Source organism: Benincasa hispida, chromosome 12 (assembly GCF_027475165.1).
Source record: "Benincasa hispida cultivar pf3 chromosome 12, pf3_genome.v1.1, whole genome shotgun sequence".
NCBI lineage: Eukaryota > Viridiplantae > Streptophyta > Magnoliopsida > Cucurbitales > Cucurbitaceae > Benincasa > Benincasa hispida.
In genome coordinates this window covers 7,233,787-7,254,809 of record NC_143489.1, presented here as the reverse complement: position 1 = coordinate 7,254,809, position 21,023 = coordinate 7,233,787, and the positions used below count along the sequence as shown (strand labels likewise).

The following is a 21,023-nucleotide window of genomic DNA, read 5'->3' as shown; positions in this document are numbered from 1 at the left end:
TCTTAAATTAATGGTATCTTTTTTGTCTCTAAGATTTAGATTTAGTTTCTATCTAGTCCATAGGATTCAAAATATTACATATTTAGTTCTTGTTTTGTGTTTGGTTTCAATTTAGTCCCTAAACTTCAAAATGTTACTATTTTACTCTTAACGTTTGAGTTTTACTTCAATTTGGTCTCTATATTTCAAAATTTACATTTTTAATCTCGATTATTTACTAAATACTATTTTTCTACATTTAATGTTAATTTATGTTAATAAATTAAAAATCATTAAAAGAATTATAATTAATTAAGTTCCACTATTTTTTTTATCACTTTTAAAATTAAAATTAAAATTTCACTCATAATTATCTTTAATTAATTAATAGAAATCTTTGAAGATAAAAATATAAAATCTTGAAATTTAAGAATCAAATTGAAACAAAACTCAAATCTCAAGGGTAAAATTATAATATTTTGAAACTTATGAATTAAATTGAAACAAAACTTAAAATTTAAGGACTAAATGTTGGACCAAATGTATAACATTTGAAAACCTAAGAACCATATAGAAACTAAACTTAAAACTTAAGCATAAAAGAAATATTTATTTCTAAAAATATCGATCCTTGACATTGTAAATGTATCCCTTCCACAAAATTTAATACCATAATTATATATGATTAATTTTTTTAAAAAATAAATTCAGCAGATATGTGTGTGAAAAATCTTAGCTGGATGACACGTGACACGTGAAAATAAAAATAAATCCCAGAGGAATATTTGAACTTTGAAGAGCTGAAGGGCAAAACAGTCAGATTATTATTATTTGTTTTTTTTTTTTTTTTGAATCATCACTGATTATTTCTATTACTTTTACATCATCTCTCTCTTTCATTATTCGACTTCAACTCGAGACAAACCAAACCTGAAATAAATAAATAAAATAAAACAATTTATTTCAACTTTCATTGTAAATTAGATTATAAAATAGAAATATAACACTCAGAAGCTTCTCCTTTTTCTTTTTTTCTTTTTTTTCCACTTTATTTATTTTTTCTTCCCAAAAGAGGACAGTGAGAGAATCCTTCAGATCTCCCAATTCCTCCAAGTCATAATCTTCTTCCATTTTTCTTCAATTTCATGTTCTTTCTTAAGCTTTTCATACTATGAATTTCAATGGCCTTCACCGATTCCAACTCGTTTGCATTTTGATCTACTCTGTTCATCGCTTTGTTGTGTTGCTCTAAAACGCCTCATTCCGCTGCAGCAATGAGGTTCCGGCCACTGCTTGAATTTCTTCTCTGAAGCGGTTTCCGGCGGAAGCTTTGCCGGAGATAGGCGGAGATGTTCAAGTCGGCGAGATGGAGGAGTGAGAAGAATAAGATTAAGGCGGAATTTAAGTTGCAGTTTTATGTCACTAAAGTATGTTTGGCAATAGTAATTTTGTTTATTCTTTCTTCACTTCTGGCTTCGACATTGACCTTGATTTTGGAAGTTCTTTTTTGGTGTTGGATTGCATATAGCTGGTTTTAGATTGAGTTTGTGTGATGGAATTTCGAGCATTACTTGAAGTTAGCTGAAATGATTGTTGGAAATGAGAGGAATATTTGAGCTGTTGATGTGTCCTCCAGTTAGAGCTTAGTATATTAATGGATTTGAGACTTTTCTGGTGATTTGTATGGATGGAATAGAAATGAATTAATACAACTATGCCCGTGAACCTTTCTAGTTTTTTGTTTTCTTCACTGCAAACAGAGAAAAATTGTTTGGCTGGTATTAAGTTACTTGGCCGTATAGTTAAGATTGTAATTGCAATTTGATTTCAGGTGTCACAGCCAGTGGTGGATGCATTGACGTTATCCGTTGTTCCAGGAGATGTGGGAAAGCCAACTGCAAGATTAGATCAAGTTACAGTTCGTGATGGAAGTTGCAAATGGGAAACTTCAGTTTATGAAACAGTCAAGTTCGTGCGGGACACAAAATCTGGGAAAATCAATGACAAAATCTATTATTTCCTCGTCTCGATGGTATGTATATATGGAAGTTCTAGAATTTATTTATTTATTTATTTTTTGTTGTCAATGAAAATGTACACTACATATGGAGTTTTAACTTGTGTGTTCATTCATGCAGGGACGAGCAAAATCCAGGGTGTTTGGGGAGGTTTCTATCAACTTAGCTGATTATGCCGATGCCACAAAATCTTCTTCTGTTTCTCTTCCCCTAAAGAATTCAAAGTCTGATGCGGTTTTGCACGTGAGTATTTCCAACTGGTTGTGTGAATCTATCGTGTTTAAGGAGTGTTGTGTTTGGATTTGAACATTAGGAACTGTGTTGAGTACTGAAATTTCATCATCCAGTGTTTACTAAATTTTTATTTTGTTGTTTCATAGGTTTTGATACAGAAGCTGCAGGCTAAAATTGAGCCAAGGTGTGATTATATGGTTTCAAGTCGTTTTCCTTTCTCAATAGTTGCAAAATTTCTAGAGGTTATCTTCCTAATGTTTGGCTGAGGGTTTGCTCTGCTCCTGATGAAAATTTTTTACAGAGAGGTGGAAGATTTTGACAATGTCAGTGTTAGATCCCAGGAAACGAACTTGAAATCATATTTGAGCAATGGTGAAATGGATAAGAGCACTAAAAACAATTGCACTGAAGTAAGGCTCCATTTCCAACTAGCATAATGAGCATCTTTTCTCTTTTACTGTTTTTCAGAGATTCAATGGCCAGTTTTCCAGCTTTTAACTTGTGGACTGCAGTATTTTTATTTTCGTTTAGAAAGCCCCTGTCGAGTAGATAGTTAATTGAGATTTTCTACAGATAATGTTATTGTTGCTCTAATTCTTATCCTTTTCTTTCTGTAAATAGGATGAGCAGATTAGCAAGAGCCCTCATGATTTTGAATTAAATGGTGACTGTAGAGAATCAAGTGGATCTGATATTACATTGTCAAGTTCTGAGAGCAGCTCTGGACTTGATACTCCACGAGAACATAGGGCGAGAAACAATAACCATCTTCAACCTGTTACTTTATCATCAGTTCCTCACAAACCAGAGACATTCCTTTCAACATCCACTAATAAGGAGAATCAGAGATCAAAATCAATGTGGTCCCTTGGTTCCGATCACGGAGTAAGCATAGATGAATCGTCAGATGATATGCCTCTTGTAGAAAGTTCTGGACCAGTTTCGATGTCTGAAAAAGTCACAGACATTGAGATTGAAAAGCTCAAGGCTGAGCTAGTTGGCTTTTCCAGGCAGGTAGAAGTTTCAGAATTGGAACTACAGACACTACGAAAGCAAATTGTCAAAGAAAGTAAAAGGGGTCAGGATTTGTCAAAAGAAATTGTCATTTTGAAAGAGGAGAGAGATTCACTCAGGATGGAATGCGAGAGACTCAAAGCCAAATCAAAAAACAACGTGGACTTGGAGGATCAGAAAATGGAGGTTCTTCTGGAAGAAATGAAGGAAGAACTAAACCAAGAAAAGGAACTAAATATCAATCTTCGACTACAACTCCAGAAGACCCAGAAATCTAACGATGAGTTAATTCTAGCGATGCGAGACCTCGAGGAAATGTTAGAGCAAAAAAATGGTGACAGAGTCCATCTATATGACAGATCAAGATTTTCTGAGAATACTGAAGAGTTCTATAATTCCGTCTCAAAGTGTGAATCTGAGGATGATGATGAGCAGAAGGCATTGGAAAAACTTGTTAAGCAGCATAGTAATGCAAATGAAACATTTCTTCTGGAACAAAAGGTTATTGACCTATATAGTGAAGTAGAATTCTACAAGAGAGAAAAGGATGAATTAGAAATGCATATGGAACAACTAGCACTTGACTATGAAATACTGAAACAAGAAAATCATGGCATGTCGTATAAACTGGAGCAATGTGAACTGCAGGAGAAACTTGACATGAAAGAAGAATGCACACCCTCAGCTACCATAGTAGAGCTGGAAACACAGATAGAACACTTGGATAGGGAACTTAAGCAGCGGTCAAAAGACTTCTCTGATTCTTTGAGCACCATAAAAGAACTTGAAGCACATATCCAGGCCTTGGAGGAAGAACTGGAGCAGCAAGCTGAAAAATTTGTAGCTGATCTAGAAGATATGACTCGTGCCAAAATTGAGCAGGAGCAGAGAGCCATCCTAGCAGAGGAGGACTTGAGAAAGACAAGGTGGAGAAATGCTAATACAGCTGAGAGGCTTCAAGAAGAACTCAAGAGGCTTTCAATGCAGATAGCCTCGACATTTAATGCAAATGAGAAGGTAGCTGCAAAAGCGGTGGCAGAATCTATCGAGCTGCAACTGCAGAAAATTCAATTAGATGAAAAACTTGCATCTGCTAATAAAGAGCTTCAATCAATTAAGAGGGAGCATGAGGCTAAGCTCTGTGAACTCACAAATGTGGTCGATTTGCAAACAAGTCAGATCGAACAGATGTTCTTAGAACTTCATACGAAATCCAAGCTGCTTGATCAACAGGAAATTCAAAAAGAGGTTTGTGAATCTCTCTCTCGGGAGATTTTGTTGCTCAAGTATGAAGTTGAAAGGCTCACGACAGAGAATAGGCTTCTCAAGGAAAGCGAGAGCTTGATTCAGAACAAAAACATGGAAAGAAATCACCTGGTAACAACCATTGCTTTGATTATGAAAGAAGGCGAGAAATTTCAAAACGAGTTAAATAGAATCAGGCAGAGGAAGGATGAACATGAGATATCAATTGGATGTCTACAAACAGAGTTAGAGGTGCTCAGAGATCACTACAGTGACTTAAAACATTCTTTGGTTGAAGGGGAGATAGAGAAAGATAAGCTCAGACATCAGGTCTTTCAGCTAAATGATGACTTGAAGAAGCTAAAAGAATTCAATGGTGCTGACATGCTCTGGTATAGCGAGGAACATACGTCAGCCTGTGATAGAACTGAAGCTACTACGGAAAGTAATAAGTACACTCCTTCAGAAAGTAGCCCAAAGGAAGTTGCAGCTCTAAGGGAGAAAATCGAGTTGCTTGAGGTATCCTTGAGATCCCTTCTTACATTAAAGAAGAATTTAAGTCTAAAGATGCAATGTCAAAATGAAGAATCTCGTATGGGAGATGCATGATTGCATATGCTTGCAAGCCAAGCAGCAATATTTGTTTTGAAAGTTTTTGCAATGGTAGGTTTATTGTTCAATCATGTTATTCATTTAATGGATCCCACTTTTCTTTCCAGAGACAGATAAGTTTGAAAGAAGACGCCATAGAATCTCTAGCTAGTAGAATTTTAGAAAAGGCGATGGATTTTCAGCACACAATTGAAGAGCTAGAGAGCAAATTGGCAGAAGTTGTTCCTACTAGCCCATGCCAAGAGGTAGGAAATTTGCATTATTTTAAGGCATGCAGATTCAAACCTCTATACTTGTGTCAAAATTGAATATGTTTCTTTTCATTTATATTTAAATCACCCACTTTATGGATTACACAGGTATTTGTGAACAATATTAGCATTGATTCACCATAACTGTTTATTTTGTCTGGATTTCCTTGTCATACACTATATTGTCTGGAGTCTCTCATGTTTATGCTTCCTTTTTTTTCTTTACTTTTTAGAAGTTACATATATTTGTATGTGGTTAAAAAGCATCTCTTGATTGAATTGGAAGCAGATAAATATCCATCCAACCAACTTCGAAAGGACCAGTGATGCACCCAAGGATACAGTGGTGAATCAAGGCCAAAACACAAATTCTTCATCATCCATAGAATATGGGAATGCGGCATCAGCTGGGAGGTATGGTAGAAAGCAGATAATAGTCTCTCTTTCTCTTCAAAGTTTTGCTGAGTCTCTGATTCTGTTTACCCAATTGAACGAAAGAAACAATCAATTCCCTAATCCTTGTCCTTATTCTATTCTCCCGCAGGAATGACAGAATTTCGGCAGAGACAGAACTGAAAGCCTGCAAACTTGACAACAGTGACAACAATTGTGACAATTTTTCAACAGAATTAGCACTATTGAGGGAAAGAAACAAATTAATGGAAAGTGAACTAAACGAAATGCAAGAAAGATATTCAGAGATAAGTCTCAAGTTCGCAGAGGTAGAAGGTGAAAGACAACAGCTTGTAATGACTCTACGTAGTCTTAAAAATTACAAGAAGAATTAGTAATTATTTCGTAGCATTATATAGAAAAAGTATACACTTCAAGTAGCGTGATACCACACAAGACAATACATTCTGTTAGAGTGAATAAATAATTTGTTTGTAAATTATATAGCCCCCTCCCGCACCATAAAATGGAAAGAGAAAAAAAAGCAAAAGCGAGAGCCAGAAATGCCCTTATCTGGCATTATCTGTCCGATTGAGTCAAATGTTTTTTTTGGTCCATTGAACTTTTCTCTATTTATTTTTATATTCTGTAATTACCTTTCAGAGCTTGCCATGGAATACACGAGGTTTCTTATTCTTTTATTATTTCAGTCAACACTATAGGGATTGGAAGAGGAGAAAGGGACCTTTACTTGTGAAATTAGAAGTGAATCTCCTATGGTTAAACCCCCTTTTCTTTTGCAGGGAATTTCTTGTAATTAAGTCTATTGCAGGCAGATGCATTTTGACATACAATTCTCAGCCCACCAAGCCTAATAACTGAAGAACCTGGAGGTGGGCCAGAAACCACCAACCATACCTTATCAGCCAAAAGAAATCTACTAACATACAGTGTAAAAGTATTCATGTACAAGATTTATGAATTAAATTGCATACTTTCCAATGGCTGCTCTCTTATTCTCTTGAAAGAATTTGAAGGGGAAAGGGACAAAAAGTGTTGCAGGTAGGACTGGTCAAGAAGCTGGCTATTTTGGGTCCACTTTGCTACTTTGGCTGCGTGAAGCAAAGAAACATCAGATTCTTCAGGCATTTTCCCAGGTCTTTCTCCTTGTTCTCTCTCTTGAATTAAATGAATCATATTCTATGTTGAATCAATAGGTACACAGTCACAAGAGCCATGAGAAGGGAATGGTCTAAATTAGTCTGTACTAGGACCAAACTCAAAACATCTTCTCCCAATTGAATTCCTAAAGTTGATTGCTTTCTCTTTGCCTGCACAAATCCAGATGTGAGTTACTTCATTTCATCACTTCGACGAAAGTCGTACATCGATTATGAGTGGGAAAAATTGAAGGTTTACGTCTAAAGTAGACAATATGATACTAATGCAGGATATCAAAAGTTGTGGCATTTTAGTTCGGAAAGAAAGGTCTTACCTCTGCGACAAGTCCTCCACGGCTGTCTAGTATTCTAAATGTTGTTTTGCCCCACAACCCTTCGAACCTATAGCACAAACTTTCCTGAGATTCATCTCCACAGAATATTACATCACAGCTTAACTTTTTACTGAAAAATCTGAGAACCTTTTTCACTCTAAAGAATGGCTTTCTTTCCTCTCTATTTACATCGCCATCCTCTTTAAAGCCCTCCCAATCACACTCAAACCAGATACTCTGCCAAAGGAAACCAAAAATTATGAATAAGGTAAAACAATGCATCAAAGGTACACAATAGTATTCGGTCCTTGTTCATCGAAACCCACCTTTCGACGCAGCGTAAAGAGAAGTTTCCCTCGAAGATCCATCAAAAAAACTTCCCGGCTGCTCTTCTCATCATAATTGTCGATGCGAAAAACGATCCGACCATTTCCATTGAAAACAGTAAGACCATTTCCTTGCATGATAAGAGACTTCATCCATAGAGTGAAAGTTTCTGCCTTTGAATCAGCTGTCATACAAGGAAAACAAGCAGCTTCACAACCAAAGAATAGAGAAATTGGTGAAAATGAAACTTTTAGCCATTTGGGACAGAAGATTCTGTCTTCTCTCCCAAATACTTTATGGGCCTCCATGATCATCTATATTTTCACAGAATCTCAGTTTATGTGTTAAAATAAAAATATCAAGTCAGAAACTCAACTTAAAAGTATGAGAATAAACACAAAACAAAACATGGAGTTGGAGTTTTTATTTATTTATTTATTTATGGAATTCATCATGTTTATCATGCATGACGACATATAGATATATTTATTTTATGGAAATTATATGATTTCATAGTCTTACAATGAGATGAATGAAACTATTTATTTTGAGTAATATTCAGGTGTTAGTGGCTACATCCATTTTTGTGCGGCCTATTATCCAATTAAAATTCATCACACGACAAATTGAGTTATTATTATTATTTTACTATGTTAAAAAGGAAGGCTTGATATAGGAGCAACCTAAGTTACACTTAATTATTATTTAAAAAAATATAAAATAATATTTTTTTCAAAATAAAGAAAAGTTTGTCATGTGACAACTAGTGATTGGGTATTGGATAGATTGAACAAAGATGAGTAACTAGAGATACACGTAAATATTTTTCTTTATTTTTTTATTTGTTTTCTTAATAGTAAATGGAAGTACTTATTTTTTTTTATATATAATATTTATAAAGAATAATATCCTCCTATTTTACTTTTCTTTCAGAATTAAAGTTGATTGCTTGCTAGTTCACAACAAAGCTTGCTTTTTGCGACTGAATTTTAGCCATGCTGTCTATTATTTATTTATTATTTAGAACTTAGAATTGAAAATTAAGATGGCAAGTGTTGTCATTGGTTGGACTTTCAATTACTTTACTTTTTTTTTTTCTTTTTCTTTTTAAATTTATTGGTTGGACTTTTAATTGCTTTAATTCTCTTCCAAATATTGAGTTTGTCTGAATCACATAAAAAAACCTCCTAGCGGATATGACTTGTTTTCCTTTATGCCCCTTGTCATGATTATAATTTGGTGGGTACTGAGTTTTGCACAAATTCAGGAAAAATGAAAAAGCCATTTTCAAAACTATCTAATAAGTCCTCAAATTTCTAATATTGTGTCTTAACAAACCCCCTAATAAATTCAAGAACTAAGATATAAATTTAAATTTATGTTTAATAGATTCCTAGACTTTCAATTTTTGTATCTAGTACTTTCGTGAATCTTCAAAAAAAAAAAAAAAAAAAAAAAAAAACAAATGTGGATACAAGATCAAACTTAATTTCAATATTTAAGAAAATAATGTGTACTAATCAGAGTTATTTTGAATTTGAAATGCTAAAATTTAAGTTGGAAAAACAAACATTTTTTTTATACAATAGGGGTGGGAGGATTTGACCTCCAGATTGCTCGGCTGCTAACACATATTGCATACTAATGAGTTAGGTTCACTTTGAAAAAAAACAAAAAAGTTAGAAGTTCAAGATTATTGCATTTGATATATATATATATGGACAATTTTTTAAATATAGAAAAATAAAATAAAATATTTACAAATTATAACAAAATTTTAAAACTATCAATGATAGACGTTGATAGCAGTGATATTGATAGACACTGATAGAAATCTATCAACATCTATCATTGATAATCTTAAAAATTTATATATTGTAAATATTTTCAACAGTTTTATCATTTGAAATAATTTTCTTATATATTACACTATTTTTTAAGTACAATTTAAAATCTTAGCCTTTCAATGGGAATTTAGAACCGTCTTTTTTAAGTTATTAAACTTTGACTAGGATTCTAAAGATATTTTTAAAAAGTAGGTTGTAAAAAAAAGTCATCAATAAAAACAAAGCTATTTTTCTTTGAAAAATATGCAAGGGTTATCAAATGCATAGTAGATTTTCAGTATATATATCGAGTATTTTTAAACAAAAAAATAAAAAATAAAAGTTTCTAATACCATTCAGCTCCTTACCTGACGTCCACATTTAAAAAATAATAATTCTATAATATGCTAAACTAAACATAATCCCTACAATTCTAGTCATTCTAATAAAATCAAAACACCCATTTCAACTATATTTAGGACATATCCAATTCAGTAAGCCACTGCCAAAACTATTTTCAATCTATTTTAAAATCTCAAAATTTACAACTTTTCCAAATTCAACAGAGTAAATACAAATTCTATCAAAATTAAGTACTGCGAGGCTTTGGCTAATATCTAAATTTATAGTTTTCACACTACTAACAAAAACGTTGACCTCTAATTAAAACCCATACCTCATTTCTTCCGTCACAACTTAATTAGCTTAAGGAGCCATCAAATTTGAGTAAATAACATTCATAATAATAACCACAATGGTTAAATAACCGATCGATCCAAAAACTTATACTGTGTTTATAATACATTTTCAAGTGTTTAATTTAAGAAACAAGTATTTTTGGAAGAAATTAGAGTATTTGACCACCACTCAAAAAAGTTTTTTTTTTATGTGTATTTTAATTAGCTTTTATCAAAGTGTTTAAATAAAAATATATTTTTTTAAAAACACTTTTTTTCTCAAGTCAATCCAAAGAAGCCCTTAAACTTATGATTGAAGGTAAATTATGATTATATCATCTAACAATGCCAACATCAGAGTAGATGGCTTAGAGGCCCTATATTGAAACCTCTACATCGCTATTCCTCCTCAATTAATATTAATTTCTACTTGCTAGGTCTTCTACGTATTTCAAGTCCACAAGTGAGAGAGACTGTTAGATCATATAATAATATTAAAGAATCATGATTAGGTGTAGTCTAGGTTGCACCTAATCTCATACTCCTATTGTCTTTACATAGTAAAAATAAAATTTTAAAAAGTTCATTTTTTTTAAAATTGACACATGACAACCTTTCGTTAACCCTGAATTATACTCAAGGTTTTTTCAATATTAAATTTACATTCATTTATAAACTTAAGCTTTTGGTTTCATTGGTTATTTAATAACAACAATAACGATAAAACAATTCATAGTAGTGATGTCAAAAAGACAACCTAAACTTGACAAGAAAAAGATTAATTAACATGCATGCATTTATATAGCTTTTGGTTACCTTTTGGGGGGGAAAAGTTCTAATTTTTCTTCCTTTTTGTTCTAAGGTCTTAAAAATACAGCTCTGCACTTCTCGTTTTGCACCAATAGCAAATGCTATTTATTTGACAAATTATCTAAAACAGTATTGGTTACTTTAATCTAAATTGACATTTTATCCTATTGTTGCATTGCACAACGAATAATACAAAATATCTCACAACCGACATGATAAATCTGCATATAAAAATAAAATGCAAAATAAGAGAAGAAAATCAAACAAACTATAATTACATTACCTAATCAATTGGAAAAAGTAATACTAATCAAGAGGAAAACTAAGAATAGACAAACCATACACATGGTTTATTTGAAAAAGCACATGGAAAAATATGTTATGAGATGGAGGCCCTATGGGTACATAGTCTTGGAGATTTGTCACATCGATACGTTTTCTAAAAAGGAAAAGGGTAGCTTTGTAAGTCGCGTTGGTTGAGCTGAAGCAACTTCGTCTATTTAAAAGAGGTAAAAAAAAGTTTGAAGCGATTGATACGTTATATCAAACCTATCTCGAGCACTTCTGACAAATACCACACATCTCCGAGTAGTATAACAAGGAAGAAAATCTCACCACGAAAGATATCAAAATTAATCGTGCTCAATTCGAACTTATTTTAAGCATTGGAGTGTGTGGAGCATAGCACTACATTGGTTAGTTCCAGCTTAGATTCTTTAGAACTCAGGAACACAATTATACTGGTTTAACTTAGGTTCTAAATGCATAACTACTTAAAAATAATTGTAAATATAATTATATTTCCTTAAACAATCGTATATTAAAGAGGATATTATTGAAAGAAAATTAACTCCATCTAGTACTTAACTCGAACACTATATTAATTGTATCATCTTAAAGGTTGATAGTCCGATCCTCATTCTGTAATAATTAACTTTCATTCGAAAAAGAAAAAGAGTAGATGATGATGAACTATCAAACTAATAATCAAAACTAGTAGAGATTTGAAAATATGTATTGGGATCATGATTGTCACGTTGAAGTCATGTTTTTTAAGTATATATATTGACTTACTATTGATATTGGTTACATTGACTTGGGATTTTTGATCCTTTATTGGTTGAATTTTTCTATTTAATTTCATTTTCTTATAACATGATTGTGGGACGGTTTGATGATAGGATTTGTCACACTTCTTAAAATAATATGTTCTTATGTGATGATGATGTTTAAGTTTAATCTAACATGAAGCTTCAAATTTTATATAAATGAATAATCATTTAAAATATGCATATAATGATCATAAAAGATTATTAGTAGGATTAAAATATTTGTCAACATGCCGACATTCTATCAATGATAATCTTAATCGACATTTTTATAAATTTATCTATTAATCTTTCTATTATATAAGTATTTAAATCAACGTGATTTAATTAGTTTAAATATGTTTTTTTCCCTAAAAAAAAATAGTACAAGAGTAAAGAAACAACAATTTAAACTCTCTCAAGGATGAAAGCAATAATTTATAGACAAAAGAACTTGTAGAACGAAAAATCAAAACTACTAAATTATGGACAATTTTATTTAGTTTATCAAAGGCCTAAAAAAGAAAATTGATAATGTAATATTCTTTTTCTAAAATAAGAAAAAAAATACTTCATTAGATGACTGCTCACTTTGATAAACCTTAGCCCATTTAGTTGTGTATCATGTTATATGGGATATGGACTTTTTTTTTTTTTTTTTTTTTTTTTTTTTTTTTTTTTTTTTTTTTTTTTTTTTGACAATGGCAACTTTAATTTAAAAAAATTGAAAATTGGACACGTATCTCTAGGTTTTGAAAACTTCTGTCTAAAATTTGATTGCTATCTAATTTCTATGTGATTGCTATCTGATTTCTATATGATTGTTATGTGATTGTCACATTTACAATTACAAAAAAGAATTGAAGTCATGATTTTGGTTTCTTAAAATATATTTGCCATACAATATAATTTTTTTTTTATCCCAATTATTTTTACCTCATTTAGTTTTGTATCATATTATATTAAAATGAGTCACAATATCTTCATTAGTACACAACATTTTGGATAAAAACCATAAGTAGAATCACGACAACTTAGTCATTCTACTTTCAATTTTATGACACGTTATTCTCAAATTTTTAATCCATATAGCAGAAAAGATTGTTAAAATTTAGTAGGAGTACATATAAGAAACCAAATATGTTCACAAACTAGTCGTTATATAATAAAATCAATACCTAATTAAATTTTACGAAATTTTTCGTATAATAGAGACTAAATTGATAATAATTTTAAAGTATTTATGGGCATGTTTGGTTGGTAATATGAATTTTATTTTATGTTTTCAGATTCACTGAATTAAAAAAATATGTGATTTATAGATGATATGAATTATGTTATTGATTTTTTAAAAAAAATTATGTGATACAAATAATGCAATTTTGAAAAAAAAAATGTATTTTTATGTTTTCAATGGAATTTTAAATTTTAAAATGTAGAATTATATTAAGTAATGATACATATATTTAGAATTAGTATGTTACGTTATAAACACACTTTATCTTTTTAATCGAAATATGTATTATGTAATATATTATTTTATAAAATTATATGATAATAATAAAAGAATAATTATACCAATATTTTGACAAAAGAATATATTCATAAATTAATTAATAATAATTTATAGCCAACCTAATATTTAGTGAGTAACTACAACTAATTTTATGAATTATAAACCGTTATTCACTAACTTTAAAAATAAAACGAGTTAAATTGTTATAAATTAAAGCGAGGAGATTAATTGTTAGTTTTACGAAAGTTGTATTTTTTTTTTCTTTATCTTATAAAGGAATACGATAAAAATTTATATAGGCAGACTTTTTGGACAGAGAAATTTTTTGGATTATAGATATTTTATACACCTAATATCTCATTACTATTTACTACCGAGGAAAATGATATATTTTGACAAAAATTAAAATTATCATACTGTATTGTCTTAATTTTTTTTTTCTTTTTTTAATTTTCAGAAATACATGAATTTCAAACTAATAACATCGTAACATAATCAACCAAAGAAAGAAAAATACATTGAAAATAAAATTATCTTATGAAATTAAATAAATGCTATGTAGTCAACTTTGAATTTTTAGTTTAATTGATTTGTTGGGTGAGAATGAGATCAAAATCAAACATCGGTTAAATAAGATAATGATCATGAGTTTATAAAGAATAATAACTATCTCTTATGATATAAAATTCTTCTGGATGAAATTAAAAGTAAAGTCTGAACAATATCATACCATTGTGGAGATATCTGGTGGTTTAAAATTTAATTCATATTACCTCAAACAAACCAAAACTTATTATTAAATTAAAAAAATTTCTTGACTTAATAGTAAGATTTTTTAAATATATATTTATTTTATTTCTCGAACTTTTTAAAAATTAGTTATTCACCAACAAATATTTAAAGTTTTTTTTTATTATTTAAAAAGTAACTTTAATATAAATTGAAATTGAGTTGTTCAATCTTAATTTAATATTTAAAAATTATTAAATTGATATTTTACATTTTTACATTTTACATTTTGAAATATTAGTTCAATAAACAAAAATTAAAATTAATGATCAAGACACACAATCCAACCCAATGAAAATGTTTTATGGTTAGGTTAAACTATTGGATTTATTTATAAATTATTTGGATTACAGAAATTTACAATCCATGTCTTAAACTCAATCTACAAACACCTTTATATTAAGATAGGTGATATTTAGATATCGTGAGGGACTCAAATTATTTAATTTTACACTTTAAACTTAAGAATTCAAATGTGGTTTAAAAGATTGAAATTATTATTTTTTTGGGGGAAAAATTTGTGAGTAAATGAATTTAACTACAAGAAATGAAATGATAATCAAAAGATATCTAAATCACCTCTCACTAATATAACTATTATTATTAAAAAAAGAGTTTATATGAATATCAAAGATTAATTAAAACAAAAACAATTGGTTATTTAATTACCCTTTCCTAGATAAGGATAACTTTTTTAATTTTTAATTTTTAGTAAAAGGATAACTTCTTTAATTTCTTAAATATTGATCCATATTTCTTCTTTGTTTAAAAGAATATTAGATACATTCATTTAGCTCTTAACAAAACTAGATAATAACAACATGATGATCCATATTTTGTCTTTTATTTCTTTATTTATTTCCAGTTATCCTATCTTTTGTATTTCTTTTTATAAATAATTTTTCCTCCTTTGGCTTTACCTTACATGTTTTTCTTTTCTTTTTCGATTTTGAGTTAAGAATTCATTATTCATACAGTGCAGTGTCAGATTAAATTAATTATTTGATAAGTGTAAATGATTTTGTTGGTTTTTTTAGAGAATCCAATTTTTTTTAGTCGGTGATCCATAGAAACTTTATGTTGATTGAACTATGTTTATTTTGACTAATATTTTTATATAATTATAATTAAATATATGTGAAAAATATTTTTAAGAAAACATTTGTAATATTATATATATATATATACTAATTGGTTTGATTTTTTTTTCTTCTACTGATTGTGTAACTTATTGTTTCATGTGTATAGACTCAAAAGTTTGTTATAAAATGTCAATAGTATAAATGACCAGAGATAGATTTTCTTTACCACACAAATTATGGAAAAAAAAGAAAAATAATTTTCAAAATATAAAATTGATTTTTTTAGGAAATTAAATTCAATATTAAGAGTATGTAATACCTTATTTTCAAATAAAAGACTTGCAATCATAGTAGGGAAAATTACACTGTAACAGATTCATAGGTTTGAAGATATTTTTCTTTTTGTTATAATTAATGATATTTAACAATAAAGTCAAAGTTAAATTAACACTTTTAAGATATCAATATAAATACGTCAAAATGAACATAACTCAATTGATACTTAACATATATTATCTGCAACATCGTACATATAAGACAACATCTTCTATCTAACATGAATATAACTCAATTGACATCAATTTGTACTATCAATTCAAAGTATGAACTTCCATCTCCACACAACATATTGTCAAAAAAAAAAAAAAAAATCTTCATAAATAAGTAGAAAATGATGCAACAATCTGTATGTAAAAATTATGAGACGTATGTGACACCACGTACATAATACACCATCATATACATTTTTTAAAAAAATTAAAGAATAAAATCGACCAAAATCAATCGAGGAACAATTTTCCATCCTTAACGGATGAGATTGATTTGAACATTTACTAAAACGACCATAGTCGATTTGGTAATAACTGCACACCCCTACTTTTGAAGTCAAAATGAGCTTTGTACTGTAAACTCCAAAATCAACCATTAATGTAATAAAATGATAAGTTCGATCTTATCATAATCTTCTATACAGTAAAAAAAAAAAATCAGATTCAATAGTTTTTTTTTTTTTTTTTCTTTTTAGCAAAATTAAAGAATAATTTTCTTTTTGGTAATTTATTATTTTGTACCAAACATATCAAGAAAAAGACCGATTAAACCAGAAAAATAAAATAATATAATAAAGAAGAAGAATTAATGAATGAAATTGATATCTGTATTCCTTCGTAACTTCTACACTAATCCTTTACAAGAAACCAAAATCCGGAAAGTTCTATACAAATCACAAAATCCTCAACCAAAAAAAAAAAAAAAAAGGAAAATTTGTATAAACTCTCTGTTTTTTTTCCTCATTTTTTCCTCTTTATAATTTAATTTTACATTTGGCGACGGATTAAGCCATAAACAGTGACCAAAGCCATAATCAAAGATCTTTCAATCTGAGAATTTGCATTTAAACTCAACACATCATCTCCCAATAATATTCCGTTCCATGATACTTTTCTTTTCGCCTGCAATAACACAATCAAATCAATTATTTTCAAATCCGCTTCTACCAAATTCAGATTCAGATTCAGATTCAGATTCAGATTTATAATTACCTCTGCAACTACTTCTCCATTGATGTTGATTATTCTGAAAGCCAGTTTCCCATCCATTTTCACCAATGAAAATCTCTCAAATCCCACATTTATTTCACATACCGATTGATTGCTCTTCCTCGAAGCTGTTCTGTACAGTTTCTTCACTCCAAAGCTAGCCTTCTTACTTCTCTCCGATTCGATCCATCGAAATCCTTCCCATCCTCCAAGAATCGAGAATTTCTGCAGAAATTTATTCACATCTATGATTAATCCAACAGAACTAGATGATTTAACATCGAAATCAAGAGGAAGAATATCGAAGAAACCGCTAATTTTTGTTAGTTTTGTTTGTGGCTTGGCTAACCTTTTTTCTGATGGTGAACAGAACTTTTCCTCTGAGATCCATGAGAAATACTTCCCGACTGCATTTTCTGTCGTAGTTATCGACTCTGTAGACGATGTCGCCATTGGAATCGAAGACGGTGCAGCCATTTGTGTGGTAAATCAGAGATTTCATCCAAATTGTGAAGGTTTCGCTTTCGGTTTCGGAACAGAGCGATGAAGACGACGGAGATGATGACGGCGACGGCGACGGTAAGGTTTGAGGGTACACTTTGGCCATTGAGATGGAAGAGAGAGAATAAGGTTTAAAAGTTTGATGAAGAAGGTAGAAATGAGAGATAGGGGAATTTATAGGGAGTTTTTCTTTTTTTTTTTTTCTTCTTCTTCTTCTTTTTTTTGGAATTTTTTTTTATGCTTTTTTTAATGAAATATTTAAAATGAGAAATGTATGGAGCCCCAAAACACAATTAATTAATAATTGAACATATATAATATTTATGTGGAGATATGGATGGTGTCTTAATATATAGAGAAAATATTGTCTTTTTTTAATCTATCAAAGGAGCCATTTTATCTTTTAAATTTCTTGCATTTTGATTTTTTACATCGACTTTTTACAGTTTGAAAATAGTCTATATTACATTGTTGGATAAAATTTTCATAAAAAGTTTCTAAATTTTATCGCACCATAAATAAATATGAATTTAAACTTTTTACGTCGTGTGAACTAAATTCCAATTTTTTTCAAATTTTGAAAACGAAATTTATAATTTAACATTATTCTTTTAATCTCTAAAATTTAAAAAATAATTATTGATGCACGATTTTGGATTAGGTGGGTAGTTGACGTAGTGTCCAAAAGGAGCTTTTGATCACGTACTCAAAAGACCAACTTTAGACTAGTGTGGTGCTGAGTGCTCAACAAAACTTAAGTTAGTATAGCGTTCAACTCGGTGCTTTCCAACTTAGTCTAAATACCTAGAAGTTCAACGACCTTGGATCGTCACATACACTTTAAGCTTAAGTTTAGTATTGCATGAACGTTGGTGGAGCCAACCTAGTTAAAATTCGATTATCTTTGTAATGAAATGTAGACTTAGGTTAGTGTCAAAGCCTTTCCTAAACGAATCTCAATCTCAAGACTGGAAGATGTATCATCTGACAACTATGTTTCCTTTTGATTGACAATAAATATTGTAAATTTTGGATATGTGCATGAAAATATTTTACTTAGTATAAAAAATGGAAAAATATATATTTATATCCCTAAACTTTGAGAATTATATCAATTTAAACCCTAAACTAAGAATTGTATCAATCTTAAACTTTGAGGGTTGTATCAATTCAAATCTTGAACTTTGAATTTCTACCAATTTAAACTTCAAACTAATAATTATATTCATTTAAACCCTAAACTTTCGTAAGTGTATTGATCTAAACCTTATATTTTTATAAATATATCCATTTATACACCAAACATTCATAAGTATATCCAAATAAAATTATATAATGAAAATATAATCATGAAAGTTCAATGTTTAAATTGATACATTTATAAAAGTTTAAAGTTTAAATTAATACAACACCTAAAATTTAGACGTATAAATTGATATTTACTCTAAATTATTAGTAAAAGAATTCAATGACCGGTTGGATAGATTGATTATCATATTTTAAAAAAATGGAAATAATATAATTTGATGGTCTTTTCAACTTTGATTTTTTTAAGCTTAAAGTTATACCATATTTGTAATTTTTAAAAAAATCTAATTGCCAAGTAGGAATTTTTTTTTAAAAAAAATTAGGAACCATAATATGTTATGGTTAAAAGGCAAAAATAAAATTGAAATGATAAATGAATAATAAATTTTATCATTGATTATTTAATGTGGTTTGGAAATTGTTGATTATATTTTATTTAATGTGGTTTTTCCTTTTTCTTCTTTCCACTCGGTTTGGTTGTTAGTGTTACGTCGATAGCCACTACAGTTTTTGAGCCCTTTAATTTTAGATTTATTTTAAGCCTTTTTATTATTTTTATTTTACATTATAATTTATAATTATTCACCTTTATTCAATGGTCTTCTTCATCATCCCTTTACATTAATATTGTTTTTAATAATTTATTTTCATAAGTTTCAATTTTAAATTTTTTTAAATTTTTTTAATCTCCATACAGAAAAAAGTTGTTTGGCCACTTCTTAGCCACGTGTCAATCAATGCTAATAATAATATTTCAATAAAATTAATTTTTTTTATCCAATATAAAATTTAAGTTTCAATTGTTTTATTTTAATTCTAATATGAAATATCATCTCCAAACCATTGGTGACCAAGCGCGGGTTAGAAAAAAAAATACCTTTTATGTTCACGTTGAATCCATATATATATATAATTGATTGAAAATATCTCGAATTTGTTATCTGACACTTCGAATGACCAAACATGAGATCTCGCTTGATCCTCATTTGTATTTAGGATTTTGGTTGTTGTATATAAACTCACTAAACGCCTCTAAATCCATATTATCTGATATTTCGATCTAATAAAAATCGATATCTTCTTCTACTTGTGGACGTAGTTTAAACACTATTAATGAATCATGTAAATTTTGGTGTCGATTTTTTTTATTGTTTATATTTTTCATTTATTTTTGTTTATGTATATCATAACGAAAAATATCGAGAGCCTTTCACCTAATTGGAGAGTGAAAAACACGTTGAGTTGAAGTGGTGACTGCAAGCCAACCATTTCTCTTTATCCACGCACTTTTTGGCCTTTTCCTCTTATTATTAATAATATTTAATTGTTAATGGTAGCTAAGTTTGAATTCTCTTCAAACTTTATGAACTATATACATACTTTATAATCTACGTACTTATGATAATCCCTACACTTTATTTATCTAATTCTAATGCAAACAACTTCCTTAATTTAAGCATAATTAATGCATCCTTCTAATTATTGTATTTACAAGGATAATAATCAAGTTTTAGACAAGAACAAGACAATGACATTTTTTTTTTCTTTTTTTTTAAGAAAAAGAAAGATAAGAATGAGGTAGAGAGATGTGAAGAATTCGGCGTACAAATTATAAACTAGTTGAACTTTAATGAATTGGAGATGAAGACGATTTTAATAATTTGATAATATTTTTATGAGTTCTAAAACTATGGACGATTTTAGAGGAAGATAACTAACTCCTTATAATACGATTTTAATTGAGATATGATAAATTAAATTATCTATTATTATCTTGTTTGATGTATAATTATATTTAAAGAAAATATTAATACCAAATTAAAGATGACAAATCAAAGTTGATGTAAACAATCCCTAGCTTAGCCAATTCAAGCTCTAGAAAGGGGAAATTTCAACCCCATTTTATTTGAGTATAGTTGCTTAATAAAATAATATAATGGCCAGAAAAATAAATTGGTAAGTCCAACACTTTGTTTAACCTAACCTATAATTAACATGCATTAAAGTTCTTTAATTAGGACTAAAAAGTGGAAATTGCTTGCTTAATATTCAGGTAGACATCAATTTTTTAGTTCAACAATTAAAATAATAATTAGTGTCTTATCAACTATTGGACTATTTTTGGAGTGGCTAGTCTAATTGTCTTCATTTTTTAGTTCGATATGTAAGTAGACTATGTTTATTGATCTACAAATAACCACTACAACAAAATTAGGCTTCCATGACATATGGGAAACTGAGGGGAGAGTGAAAAAAAAGTGTGATAATTGAAAAAAATGCACGTTTTTAGTAGGAAAAGACGAAGTTTTTCAGATTTTTT

The 21,023-nt window shown here is 29.4% G+C and overlaps 3 protein-coding genes and 1 long non-coding RNA gene across 6 annotated transcripts; 2 read left to right on the top strand and 2 right to left on the bottom strand.

Annotated features, from left to right (window-relative positions):
* The first annotated feature begins 773 nt into the window (after positions 1–773).
* On the top strand, positions 774–6,447 carry LOC120067051 (uncharacterized). 2 transcript variants are annotated; one of them, XM_039018424.2, is made up of 9 exons: positions 774–1,406; positions 1,811–2,011; positions 2,118–2,240; positions 2,378–2,415; positions 2,533–2,641; positions 2,853–5,009; positions 5,210–5,347; positions 5,643–5,767; positions 5,898–6,447. In XM_039018424.2, exons 1-9 carry the CDS (start codon positions 1,329–1,331, stop codon positions 6,139–6,141), a joined length of 3,213 nt encoding a protein of 1,070 aa, XP_038874352.1. In that variant the 5' UTR covers positions 774–1,328; the 3' UTR covers positions 6,142–6,447. The 2 variants fall into 2 exon arrangements, with proteins under 2 accessions (XP_038874352.1, XP_038874353.1); XM_039018425.2 differs by having other exon boundaries at positions 885–1,406; positions 5,216–5,347.
* Positions 6,448–6,529: 82 nt separating this feature from the next.
* LOC120067052 (protein LURP-one-related 4-like) lies at positions 6,530–7,914 on the bottom strand. Its single transcript, XM_039018426.2, has 3 exons — positions 7,568–7,914; positions 7,242–7,478; positions 6,530–7,077 (listed from the first exon to the last, which is right to left on the bottom strand). Exons 1-3 carry the CDS (start codon positions 7,880–7,882, stop codon positions 6,940–6,942), a joined length of 690 nt encoding a protein of 229 aa, XP_038874354.1. The 5' UTR covers positions 7,883–7,914; the 3' UTR covers positions 6,530–6,939.
* LOC150031737 (uncharacterized) lies at positions 6,955–8,068 on the top strand. The gene is made up of 2 exons (XR_016525273.1): positions 6,955–7,093; positions 7,197–8,068. It is a non-coding gene; the product is annotated as an uncharacterized LOC150031737 (long non-coding RNA).
* Positions 8,069–16,490: 8,422 nt separating this feature from the next.
* Positions 16,491–17,608, bottom strand: LOC120067732 (protein LURP-one-related 4). Of its 2 annotated transcripts, XM_039019294.2 has the most exons (3): positions 17,244–17,608; positions 16,898–17,119; positions 16,491–16,807 (listed from the first exon to the last, which is right to left on the bottom strand). In XM_039019294.2, exons 1-3 carry the CDS (start codon positions 17,499–17,501, stop codon positions 16,673–16,675), a joined length of 615 nt encoding a protein of 204 aa, XP_038875222.1. In that variant the 5' UTR covers positions 17,502–17,608; the 3' UTR covers positions 16,491–16,672. The 2 variants fall into 2 exon arrangements, with proteins under 2 accessions (XP_038875222.1, XP_038875221.1); XM_039019293.2 differs by having other exon boundaries at positions 16,491–17,119; positions 17,244–17,575.
* Between the last annotated feature and the right edge of the window lie 3,415 nt (positions 17,609–21,023).